A 13,206-nucleotide genomic window follows, 5' to 3' on the forward strand; every position below is an offset into this window, starting at 1 on the left:
AACCTTTCAAATTTAAATGATTAAGGTATTTGAACCAATAGTCTGGATGACTGGTGCTATATTTTGGCCAAATTGCTCAAAATGTGGAAAAAGCATGAAACTTGGCACAAATGTTCTTTGGTCTATGCTGATCATTTTCAAGGGCAGTGCCCAAAATTTCAAAGCGTTGCTTAGCAACCGTTGCTATGGAAGTGAATTTCCTTAGTAACAAGCTAATTAGACCTTTCTTGTCCAGTTTAAATGGTTTAGAAATGCTAATAACTATGTTTCAGGGCATCACAACTATCACTAGACTATTTAAAGGCAATTAAAACCCAAATTAACCTTAGCCACGATTGCTAGGCAGCATATTACCCTAGCAACAAGCATTTAAAGTTGCGTTAGTCTATTAAGTAAGGCAAATCTATAATACTAGCTAAGAACTACACTTTTGAGCAAGATGTTCATACTTTTAATCCAGTAAGTTGAAACAATTGTGTGTTTACACACATCCGATCAAATACATTGCCAGTGCAGATACTTAAGGCAGCATGTTCGAAGTTAGTAACCAGCAATTTCCATGCTTTTATCACCTTACGACTCTTTATAAAACTTTGCAATAGTTAAGGCGTTAGATTCTCCCTTGTATGTGCAATATAAAGTGCATTTTGCCCTTGCAATTGTCAGCCTCTACATCTGCACCTACATGCATACTGGAGCAACTCTGGGCAGGTCAACAGCTTCTGGCAAATGTGTCCACAAGGGTCCACTGTTCCGCACAAGTCCAACCAGAGTGAGCACATGGTATCTGATGACATGGCATTGTAGTGCTGATTCAGATATGTTCATCTCGCAAGAATACTCTTATATTGTTGTAGAGCAGCCTTGGTGGAAGTAAGATATGGCATCTAACGGCCTTTGGGTGTGAACAGAAACTTTTGAACTTCATTGATTAACAAAAAGAATTAAAATAGAACCATGCAGGTGTATTTGAGTTACTTGGTAGAGAATAGAAACTGACAAAGTACAATTTGAAAAAACTTTTTAGAAAATATTGAACAAAATGAAAAATATCTTGGAAAGCTGGTCTCTGAGAAACCTTTCAATAATAGGAAAGTCAACCGTGGTTCAACCTTTAGTATTTCTCATCTTACGTAGTGCATGTATAAACTCTCCTACCAGCCCCCCTCCCTCAATACTTAAAAATATGCATATCATATTTAACTTTATCAGGAATGGAAAAAGATACAAAATAAAATGAGCAAGGATGGCGTCTGATTACAAAAATGGACGGTAAAAGGTACCGCAAATGAAAATTTTACTAAGGCCCTAAACTTTACATGGCTTAAAAGACTTCTTTATGAAGAAAATAAGAGTAAGTGGAGAGCGTTTTTCTCGGCGAAATGCTAAGAATCGGTAGTAACAAAACGTGGGTTAAAAATACTAAAAGCAACTTCTTATCCCTTTTGGCAAAGATTATTGGTTCTTTGAGTGAAATTCAGGAAGATTTCAATTTAACCCCAGATGAAATCCTATCACAACCATTATGTCAAAACTCAAAAATTGAAAGAAATTGAAAAACTATTTTCCATAAAAGATGGTGTAAAAATGTTTCTTTTTTTACATCAATGATATTATAAATGACATTTGAAACCCCCTCTGTCTAGAGGAAATCAACAAAAAATCAACCTTAATACTAACTTTCTGGGCTAATTCAGCATCCTAAAGAGCTTACCATCTGAATGGCTATCTCTTCCCATGGAAGGAAATTACTCATAGCATTCCAAGAAATAATTGACTCAATTAAACAAGTTACCAAACCATCCAGATATTTTTTCGCAAAAACTATTCCAAAGTCATATAATATCACCACATAAAGGTGTAGGTGAATGGCAGACATATTAAAAAAAAAACTTGAGTACTGATAATTGGGAACTAACATTTAAGAAACGGATCACAAGAAAATGAAGTTGCTCCAATTCAGAATAAATCATAGAATATTCAATACTTATGCTTATCTTATGAATTTGAGAATTTTGCAATACTGCTAGGGAATATTTCTGTACGTTTTTTGGGATTGTCCACATGTAAAAAAATGTTTGGATGTGCATCATTTGCCCCGCTAAAGATAATTTAGGTGTGGTCATTGATAGATCTCCGGAGATATTTGTATTTGGGTTTGTGCAAGCATACACTATTTATGTACCTATCTTAATAATTAAGAAACATGTTAGTATATGTAGAATGTGAACAGAAAGATGGGAAGGGACTGGAGGGTATGTAAAATGCTACAGAGATATCTGCATATATATTATTAAATATATATTATTAAATATATAATGTTAAATACTTGTTGCTAGGGTAATATGCTGCCTAGCAACTGTTGCAATGGTTTACTTGGGTTTTTCATGTCTTAAAATAGTATAGTGATAGTTCTGATGGTTTGAAACATTATTAAAAGCCTTTTTAAATCATTTAAACTGAACAAGAAAGGTCCAATTAGTTTGTTACTAAGGTAAATCACTTCCTTAGCAACAGTTGCTAGGCAACGCTTTGAAATTTTGGGCACTGCCCTTGAAAATGATCAGCATAGTCCAAAGAACATTTGTGCCAAGTTTCATGCTTTTTCCACATTTTGAGCAATTTTTGCACCAGTCATCTAGACTAGTCTGGATGACTGGTGCTATATTTTGGCCAAATTGCTCAAAATGTGGAAAAAGCATGAAACTTGGCACAAATGTTCTTTGGTCTATGCTGATCATTTTCAAGGGCAGTGCCCAAAATTTCAAAGCGTTGCTTAGCAACCGTTGCTATGGAAGTGAATTTCCTTAGTAACAAGCTAATTAGACCTTTCTTGTCCAGTTTAAATGGTTTAGAAATGCTAATAACTATGTTTCAGGGCATCACAACTATCACTAGACTATTTAAAGGCAATTAAAACCCAAATTAACCTTAGCCACGATTGCTAGGCAGCATATTACCCTAGCAACAAGCATTTAAAGTTGCGTTAGTCTATTAAGTAAGGCAAATCTATAATACTAGCTAAGAACTACACTTTTGAGCAAGATGTTCATACTTTTAATCCAGTAAGTTGAAACAATTGTGTGTTTACACACATCCGATCAAATACATTGCCAGTGCAGATACTTAAGGCAGCATGTTCGAAGTTAGTAACCAGCAATTTCCATGCTTTTATCACCTTACGACTCTTTATAAAACTTTGCAATAGTTAAGGCGTTAGATTCTCCCTTGTATGTGCAATATAAAGTGCATTTTGCCCTTGCAATTGTCAGCCTCTACATCTGCACCTACATGCATACTGGAGCAACTCTGGGCAGGTCAACAGCTTCTGGCAAATGTGTCCACAAGGGTCCACTGTTCCGCACAAGTCCAACCAGAGTGAGCACATGGTATCTGATGACATGGCATTGTAGTGCTGATTCAGATATGTTCATCTCGCAAGAATACTCTTATATTGTTGTAGAGCAGCCTTGGTGGAAGTAAGATATGGCATCTAACGGCCTTTGGGTGTGAACAGAAACTTTTGAACTTCATTGATTAACAAAAAGAATTAAAATAGAACCATGCAGGTGTATTTGAGTTACTTGGTAGAGAATAGAAACTGACAAAGTACAATTTGAAAAAACTTTTTAGAAAATATTGAACAAAATGAAAAATATCTTGGAAAGCTGGTCTCTGAGAAACCTTTCAATAATAGGAAAGTCAACCGTGGTTCAACCTTTAGTATTTCTCATCTTACGTAGTGCATGTATAAACTCTCCTACCAGCCCCCCTCCCTCAATACTTAAAAATATGCATATCATATTTAACTTTATCAGGAATGGAAAAAGATACAAAATAAAATGAGCAAGGATGGCGTCTGATTACAAAAATGGACGGTAAAAGGTACCGCAAATGAAAATTTTACTAAGGCCCTAAACTTTACATGGCTTAAAAGACTTCTTTATGAAGAAAATAAGAGTAAGTGGAGAGCGTTTTTCTCGGCGAAATGCTAAGAATCGGTAGTAACAAAACGTGGGTTAAAAATACTAAAAGCAACTTCTTATCCCTTTTGGCAAAGATTATTGGTTCTTTGAGTGAAATTCAGGAAGATTTCAATTTAACCCCAGATGAAATCCTATCACAACCATTATGTCAAAACTCAAAAATTGAAAGAAATTGAAAAACTATTTTCCATAAAAGATGGTGTAAAAATGTTTCTTTTTTTACATCAATGATATTATAAATGACATTTGAAACCCCCTCTGTCTAGAGGAAATCAACAAAAAATCAACCTTAATACTAACTTTCTGGGCTAATTCAGCATCCTAAAGAGCTTACCATCTGAATGGCTATCTCTTCCCATGGAAGGAAATTACTCATAGCATTCCAAGAAATAATTGACTCAATTAAACAAGTTACCAAACCATCCAGATATTTTTTCGCAAAAACTATTCCAAAGTCATATAATATCACCACATAAAGGTGTAGGTGAATGGCAGACATATTAAAAAAAAAACTTGAGTACTGATAATTGGGAACTAACATTTAAGAAACGGATCACAAGAAAATGAAGTTGCTCCAATTCAGAATAAATCATAGAATATTCAATACTTATGCTTATCTTATGAATTTGAGAATTTTGCAATACTGCTAGGGAATATTTCTGTACGTTTTTTGGGATTGTCCACATGTAAAAAAATGTTTGGATGTGCATCATTTGCCCCGCTAAAGATAATTTAGGTGTGGTCATTGATAGATCTCCGGAGATATTTGTATTTGGGTTTGTGCAAGCATACACTATTTATGTACCTATCTTAATAATTAAGAAACATGTTAGTATATGTAGAATGTGAACAGAAAGATGGGAAGGGACTGGAGGGTATGTAAAATGCTACAGAGATATCTGCATATATATTATTAAATATATATTATTAAATATATAATGTTAAATACTTGTTGCTAGGGTAATATGCTGCCTAGCAACTGTTGCAATGGTTTACTTGGGTTTTTCATGTCTTAAAATAGTATAGTGATAGTTCTGATGGTTTGAAACATTATTAAAAGCCTTTTTAAATCATTTAAACTGAACAAGAAAGGTCCAATTAGTTTGTTACTAAGGTAAATCACTTCCTTAGCAACAGTTGCTAGGCAACGCTTTGAAATTTTGGGCACTGCCCTTGAAAATGATCAGCATAGTCCAAAGAACATTTGTGCCAAGTTTCATGCTTTTTCCACATTTTGAGCAATTTTTGCACCAGTCATCTAGACTACAAGAGTTTGTTTGCCTAACAGAGTATCGATTCTCTCCCTTTGAAAGGTGTCAGTCGGTGAAATAACAACATTTTTGAAATACAAATGTTAATCATTGAGGTACTCATTTTAGACAGAAAATGCTTAAGTTTATTGTTTATTGATTTATTTGTCACCTTTACTCCTGCAAAGACGCTGTTTGAACTTTGTCGAAAATCATGCATCCCAGAGGCTTTGTATTCCCTCCACCAGCCCTTTGCGCGGCATGAAATCTGGAAAAATAAGATGATAGGGTCACTATACGCATTCGTTTGCACGCACATCAGGTAAATATTCGTAATGTGGATACATTATATTACCTTGTGTATACATATGACATAGCTTTCTTTTGTCTCGGTAGACACAGTTTGACAATTTTTGTATTCATATCGTGTATTGGGTAGAGCTTTTCGGTAAACTTACATGTTTTCCAAGGTTATATTGGAGAGTCCAGATATCAAATTTAGCTCTAAATTTATTTGTATGGTCGGCCGTTGCATTCTGTATGACGACACCATCCAACATGAATTGTACGAAGAACACTGCAGACTCTGGGTCGGTTGTTTCATCAACTGATATCTCGCAGTAAATTAATATTTCCTGTTGCTCCACCTTTATACTGGAAACTTGTGGATCTTTTAGCATTTCAGGATACCGAGCTTACAGCAAAATAAAAATGTATGAAATTATACATATTGCATTCCTTTGCCAAATACCAATTAGGAAAACAAACAGTTCTGCCGTTACATGTAGAACAGTTTACCAATTTCACGTGCAACGTTTGAAAATGCACACCGTCAAAACACTTCTTTTGACATTTTAATGTTTTTAAAAACAATCAAAATTAAGAGCAAAATAGCGAGCAGAAATATACACATATCTTAATGTATTTGGGCACTGTATTTAATTTCCTGGTTGATTAACTTCGCAAAAATCATATGTTTAAAAACAAGTAAATTGTGCCCCTTTCCCCTATATGTACCTTTTGATACTAATACATGTGCACTGTATCTTTGCAGATTGAAAATGACCACCGCATCTCTAAATAATGCTATCATTTAAGACAGCAATCAGTACACATTTCGTATTTAAAACATTAAATGCAACTAGACCAGAATCTTGACATCTAAAAATGTTTCCGACTTCTCCCAAATATTCTTTAAGATGTTTTTTTTTCATGATGTATTCCGTATATGTATGTCAGAACACTTGCAACATGCTTTCTTGGTTTTATTTTGATATTTTTAAACTTAAATTTACTAATACTGGTATACTGTGGACAATCCTGAGAAATTCTCACATAAACATGTAGATGGGGTGGGGTCATTCAAACCACATGGGTAGTATTTTAATGAGACTCCAGATTTCTTCAGACTAAAGTTGCATTTATTTAACCCTTTTGCACTTTAACTGAAACTTCATAAGATATATCGAAACATTGGTATAAAAAGACGGGAGGTTGAATGATATACTGGTATCTTTTTCCCTAAGTGTATATTATATGCGACCTAAAATATAGGACTGATGCAGTAGTATCGAAGTAGCTAAGAAGCATTAACGCAGTAGTGGTTTGGAGCATATTTGCAGTAGAAATGCAGTATAGCCTACTGCAATTCTACTCCAAAAAGTACGTAGGTCTGTACAGACAAGAAGTTATATATAACTTCTTGGTACAGAGAGGAGCATTAATGCAGTAGATTAGCAGTTTGATCTATAGAAGCATCTTTCAAATATGCTAATTAGGTCCCAAATCGAAGCAGATTTGAGGCATGTTTGCAGTATGATTGCAGTAGTCTACTACGCTGGAGTATCTACTGCGTTTTCGTGCGGGATGTACCGTAAATTTGCAAAATCGGCGCAAAGAATAATAATAATAATAATTTATACCAGTAATTTAGGTCACCGGCCCATATTACATTTTATAATTGATACTAAGATAACCACATGTAGTATGACAAAAACAAAATTATTATACAAGTGTAACAAACATCTCATCACTGCTAGTAATACAAAATAAGAACATGGTGCAAAGGCATAACAGAAACATAAGCCAACAATTAATATATAATGAGACAAACAACAGTACATCATACACACAATTATATCATTAAGCAATATTTTAACATCAGGGTTAATACATTTAACTCTTTTGCAATGCACTCTTGTTTTAATTCTTTAAACCTGTCAAATAATATGTTTCTCTTATTCTCCGCGTGAACTAGAAAAGCAGCTACTCTGCGAATAAGTGCAGCATCAACGGTAGTCTGGCACATTTTTTTCTACTCCGTATGTTTGGTAACCATTTTTCTCTGAAATCGTTGTAAAACGGGCATTCCAGAAGAAAGTGTTTTTCTGTTTCAACTACATTTACATCACAGCACCTACACAGTCGCCTATTTCAGTTTAATCCAAGGTGTCTTCCCTTTTCAATCATGAGTGAGTGATTTGAACATCGAAATTTAGAAAGAGCTTTTTTATGGTGAGTCTTATCGACCACCCTTAGGTAATTTTCAAAAATAAGCTCTTGCTTATACAGTCGGTATACAATGAAGAAACTGAAAGCTACTATTCAGCTTTTTTCCAAAGACGTCACGTAGTTTCAAATATAATAACCTAGGAGGAGGGTGTGCAGTGAGTGTGGTGTTTCGCATTAATATACAACGCAAACTAGTTGCAATTTTGGATCCAAACCTTACATCCCCCCAAAAAAAATACACTGGACATCACTGATTCTGCAACTCTACAAGGAAAACAAACGTTTATTTCGATTTTAATAAATACTTTTTAAAGAGCTAAATGCACTTTATCTTCTTATATACATAATTTACATAAGTACTAGATATTTAGTTTTTTACATCCGCTGCTAGAAAATAAAGTTGCCTACTTACGCTTGCACTTTTGCACTCCGTTAAGCTGATATGGCAGGTATCCATTTGGACACTTTAAACGAGGTTGGCCTACAAAATCATAATGATGTACAAAATATTAAATGATATAGATAGATAAAAGCAAATTACCGTTTGATTCACTAGGATAAATAATTAACTCATACACTACACATGGCGTGCATTTTCTATTATACCAATATGACAGCTATAGTCCCTTAATTGCTTGCCCAGTTTTTCGTTGATTCACATGCATTTCAAGGTCAATCAAATTCACTAGAATTTTTATTTTATTTGGCAGCAAAGTCATACAGCATTAAAACGAAGAAAGTTGCCATACGCTTATCTGTACATGTAGGTATCCCTATTCTGTATTACCAAAATTAACTTATTAGAAATCAATGGAAATTTATTATTTTGATATTGCTCTGGTAAGGAAAATTTAAAGCCTAGATTACATTTGGAATGTGATGCCCGAACGGTGCAAGTATACTGCCCATAATTCTATTTTCGTGCGGTGTCTGAGCGGGGGTAGACGGTGGCCGTGCGAAATCGCGCGGAATCGTACGGCATCCGCAGTCTCTACAATTTTGTCAAGATGTAACTTTTGACATTTTTTAAAATCGTTAGCCCCATAGACATTTACAATATCGAGATGGCATTGCGCTATTATATCCCTGCACGGAAATTGCACCAGGCATTGCACGGACATTGTACGGGCATTGAACGGTGGACTTGCGGTTATCGCGCAATAACACAAGGCGATCCTGCTATACGGAGCTGTCAGAATTAATAAAATTAAATATTACATTTGCCACGGGCGGCGCACTATAGCCTCGGTCACAACCGGACGCACGAATTTTAGGATCGTACGTCCCCTCTGTGGAGTGCGTAGAGGTAGAGGAAAGTCTGCCTTGCGAGTCACAGGGGCCACATGAGATGTCCTTTCAAGGAGGGACGCTAATTGCAAGGTGCGATGGCCGTGGAAATTGTACTCATTTCTTTAATTTCTCTTGCTACCCGCGTACGTGGCACGAACTCACCACTTACGAAGGAAATGCAACGTACGGCGAAAGTAGTGCCCTTTTAAGTCAGTTTTGCTTCACACATGACTCACACGTTTGTGATGACGTACTGACGGCGTACGTCAGTTTTGCTTCCTGTTGTCCCTTTCTTTCTTCTTCCTCCTCCCTTTTCCCCCGCAATCTAAGCTTCTTTCTCTTGCCTTTTGGAGGAATATTAGAAACTTAATTGAGCAAACTTTTGAAAATTTGAAAATTGTTGTACACGTTACACATTCGACGTTCATTGTAAAGACACGAGCGTGCGGCGTGATTACACCTTTTATACTCCAAAACTATACTGGCGTAGGGGTGACACACGTCCGACGCATTTCCGCGGTGCTTTAGACTTTGATCGTTAGTTGTGAAGGCATGCGCCGTAATCCACACGCAAAGAGCACTTGCTCCTTCATTGCTTGCGACGTGCGTCTTTGACCACAAAGGTCTCACTTACTAACCCCTAGCAAGTGAAGCAAGTTACGTTTGCGGCCTTGCTGTTAGCAAATTATTAGTAGAATCTCTTGGACATGTCCAACAGCCTCCTTACGTGCATACGGGCTGTCTGCGAAGTCCAAATTTCGCAAGAGGGACTTGTGTCAGATCGCATTACACAGTATCGGACGCGACACCGCTCTTGCCTTGTACGCGATGTGATTCTCAGCGGGGTTGAAAAGCATTGCATCACCACTCAAAATTTGTTCAGGGTATTATACTGTGTAATGCGATCTGACACACACCTTATAACGGGTAGTGTGGTCTGATCTACCGGTGAATTCAGGATCATTCGGTGCCGAGCCTGGTAGTTGGGTAGGCCTGAATAGCAGGTTTACCATTTTTTGTGTTATCAAGTAACAATATTGTTAGGATGCAGAAAATATCAAAAGAACACTTTCACATATGTAATTAGTTCAATAATAAGATTATTGACATACCTAAGAATTAAATCTGAAGAAAACCCACTTATAATCGCCAGAACTGAACTGATCAAGCTTATCTTCAAACATGATTGTATATTAGTTAGATTGTTCATCCTGTGAGTTGCAAAACAATAGGCTGATCGGTTTTCCTTGAAATGTGTTATCAGTGTTGCACATATGCTGAAAAAAGTGAAAAAACGGCGTAACTTTTAAAAATGGTCCGATCATGCTGATTTTCGATCTTGACCTGCGTATTATGAATATTCATCAGCTCTGTAAGTTTCAAGCCAAAAGGTAAAACGGTTTTTAACTTATCGTGTTATCGGTGAAAGTGCACGGTGAGAGCTACAGTATATGTACAGACACATCTGTGTCTATACATAAAAAAAAACGTACGGGCAATAATCGTGTACGATTTCATCGCACACCTCCTGTGGAAAATGTCACCTAGGTTTTTACATTTTAAAAAATGTACAATTTTTGTATTGAAAACGTATCAGAGAAAAGTATGAAATAAGACCGTCCGAACAAGTATTCGAACTCACACAGGTACAACATACTTCTTTTATCGATCATAACAAGTATGTCTGACCTTACCTGTAGTGCAGTATGCCATGTCGCAGGTCGGAGGTGGTGGGAGACGGTAAATGTAGAATTTGCTTGATCCAATGCAGCATCTCTTTATGCCAACCTCCAAGTTGAAAACTGGTTTACATATCTGTTGTGTTCCATAAATGAAGCACGCTTCCTTTGTCACTTCTTCATTACATGCCAGGTTAGGATGCAGGTCCTTCAGGAAGATCGGCATATCTGTTGTACAATCCCCGGACAGGGGTTTGCGGGCAGAGTCCGACAGCTGATGACCGGATCCTCCAAGAAACCGATACCATCCTGTACTTAGGCTGTGGTCACATAATGCAGGTTCTGAAGGTTTCAATGTACTGTTCTGGTTTCTTCGTGGGTCAGATCGTGGTTGGTATATAAAGCAAGGATCGTAACCAGCTTGGCACGGGTACATCTGCACTGCCAAAATGCTTAAACTCCCTAAGAAAGAAAATTATCTCAGGAATGAAAGTTGGTAATGTAAAATACGTCTTTTAAATTCAGACAATACGTAAAAGGATGAAGAGTGAAAACAATGAAGGCAAGCTTGTTGGGATATAAATAAATAAACTTTTGATTAACAGTTTTGCAATATAAGCAACAATATATCGAAAGTTGAGATTGTGTACTAAGCATTGGATGCCAAGAGATGTCAATTTATTTCATTCCATCAATTCACGGTTAGAACTAGAAACTAACGGACAGTATTATCAAAATCCATTTTATTGAGTTTAACTGACCAAGAAGATTCGTTCTTGTCATACTTTCCTTAAAACACTACCTTTATGACAAGAACGAATCTTCTTGGTCATAAAGGTAAAGTTTTAAGGAAAGTATATAAAAAGCAGTGTAATAAAAAATGGGCAACTTAAATATCAAACGACTGCCCGGTAGTTACTAATACATGTATTGTATTCCAATAACTTACCGATTATTAGGAGCCACATTGTAGGATCGATGACACTTCAGTACATTTAGGTGCAGTGATTACTTGACCAATGTCAACCTATGAAGAAATGTTGCTCGTTTACTAAAACGGCAGCAGTTAAAAGCAGCCACTCTAGATATAGTAGGCAGTTTTCTAAAATTTCGTTCCCACCTCATTGAACCATACAATTTGGTTTTTCCTTGACCTTCTACCCTTCAGATATCGGTAATGTCAAAGATATCAACATCCATATGACGGATTGCACACAAGGCAAATAACTTTGTCAAATGTGTATGGTTTTGCATAGCAACCAGTGTACAAAATTTGATAAAGGCACTCAGTCGTTGACATTGGACGATAGTGCGCCTGGTGTATCTTCTTCATAATCTTGCTTATTGGTTAAATATATCATTTTTATCAACGTATGGACATAACAGACAGGAAGTTAAATATTGAATTATAATATGTGGCACCCCAACTACCCTTTTCAGGCGTAAGCTTTGACCTGAACGACAACTATATAGAGGAAAACGTGATGATAACATGTCACAGATTTTAAAAAGTTCAGCGAACTATTCACCTGACATGGCTTGTAAGCATGAGGCTTATTTGTGAATAATGCGGTACGGTCACTGCATTCGTTTTTCGATCTATAAAGAACTATTAAAGAATTTCTCTGACTGACAAATATCATTAGGTCTTATCAAGGCGTTCTTTCTTTTATTATACAGGGTTAATACTTAATATGGAATATTATTTTTGGGCGAGTTAATTTTCTACAAAATAGTTTTTTTCTCTCTTACTATTTTAAATCCAAAACTGAGGTGTCACTCCATGTGTAGCCAGGTGTGTAACCTAATTACCACACAACCCTCGAAACAATTGATGCATACACTGGCAGTTCTGTGGTCAGAAATGTGAGGGGTTGTATTTTCTGTAATTTTTGCCCTTGTATAAAAATACATGGGTTTTGTCCATCTTTGGAGTGTATTTCGAGAAGCAACAAAGGGATCGCTCTGAAACTTGACAGGTACCTTAGAGGAGATATGGTTCGACAGCTTAATAAACGCAGCTTACTATGGGATTTTTGCCCTCGGAGAAAATGGCCCGAAACGGACAGCCATTGTCAGGCAATTCAACATTTATCAGGAGCCGTTAGTGAAGTCCTCCAAAGAAATGCTATAACAGGGACAACTACTCCAATATCTCGATCAGGATGTCCTCATATCACAGCAAGAAAACAGGATCACCTTCTCTTTAGACCGTGCGGTGCTGGTCGTAAAAAGACAACCAGTGACCTCAGAAAGGAGTGGCAGAATGTCATTCAAACGCCCGTTTCAAGGTCCCTCGGGAACAAGAGATTACTGCAAGCCGGTTATTTTGCACGAAGACCAGTACTAAAAACACTGTTAACAGCAGGTCATATACAGTGACGTCTGCAATGGACTGGAAACCACGTGCGTTTGCAGCCAAAACACTGAAATCACGCCGTTTTCGGTGATGAGGTCAGATATGGAGTCTTTAAGGTTGACGATCGCCTC

General features: G+C 36.7%; 1 protein-coding gene across 2 annotated transcripts in view; it reads right to left on the minus strand.

The window, feature by feature from the left end:
* Positions 1–11,899, minus strand: part of LOC147759960 (von Willebrand factor D and EGF domain-containing protein-like) — a 91,636-nt gene extending 79,737 nt beyond the window's left edge. Inside the window, exons 1-5 of one of the 2 annotated variants that reach the window (XR_015331196.1) lie at positions 11,666–11,899; positions 10,732–11,178; positions 8,160–8,228; positions 5,695–5,930; positions 5,409–5,504 (exon numbers count right to left, since the gene is read on the minus strand). Coding sequence is in view for 1 of the 2 variants with exons in the window: in XM_086996125.1 (XP_086852251.1) it covers positions 5,409–5,504; positions 5,695–5,930; positions 8,160–8,228; positions 10,732–11,178; positions 11,666–11,684 (867 nt within the window). In the remaining variant the exon portion in view is untranslated. The remainder of the gene's footprint in view (positions 1–5,408; positions 5,505–5,694; positions 5,931–8,159; positions 8,229–10,731; positions 11,179–11,665) is intronic. The other variant, XM_086996125.1, reaches the window with a different exon arrangement.
* Positions 11,900–13,206: the final 1,307 nt, after the last annotated feature.

Source organism: Lingula anatina, chromosome 9 (assembly GCF_051362555.1).
Source record: "Lingula anatina isolate TDL-2025a chromosome 9, LinAna3.0, whole genome shotgun sequence".
NCBI classification, from domain to species: Eukaryota; Metazoa; Brachiopoda; class Lingulata; order Lingulida; family Lingulidae; genus Lingula; species Lingula anatina.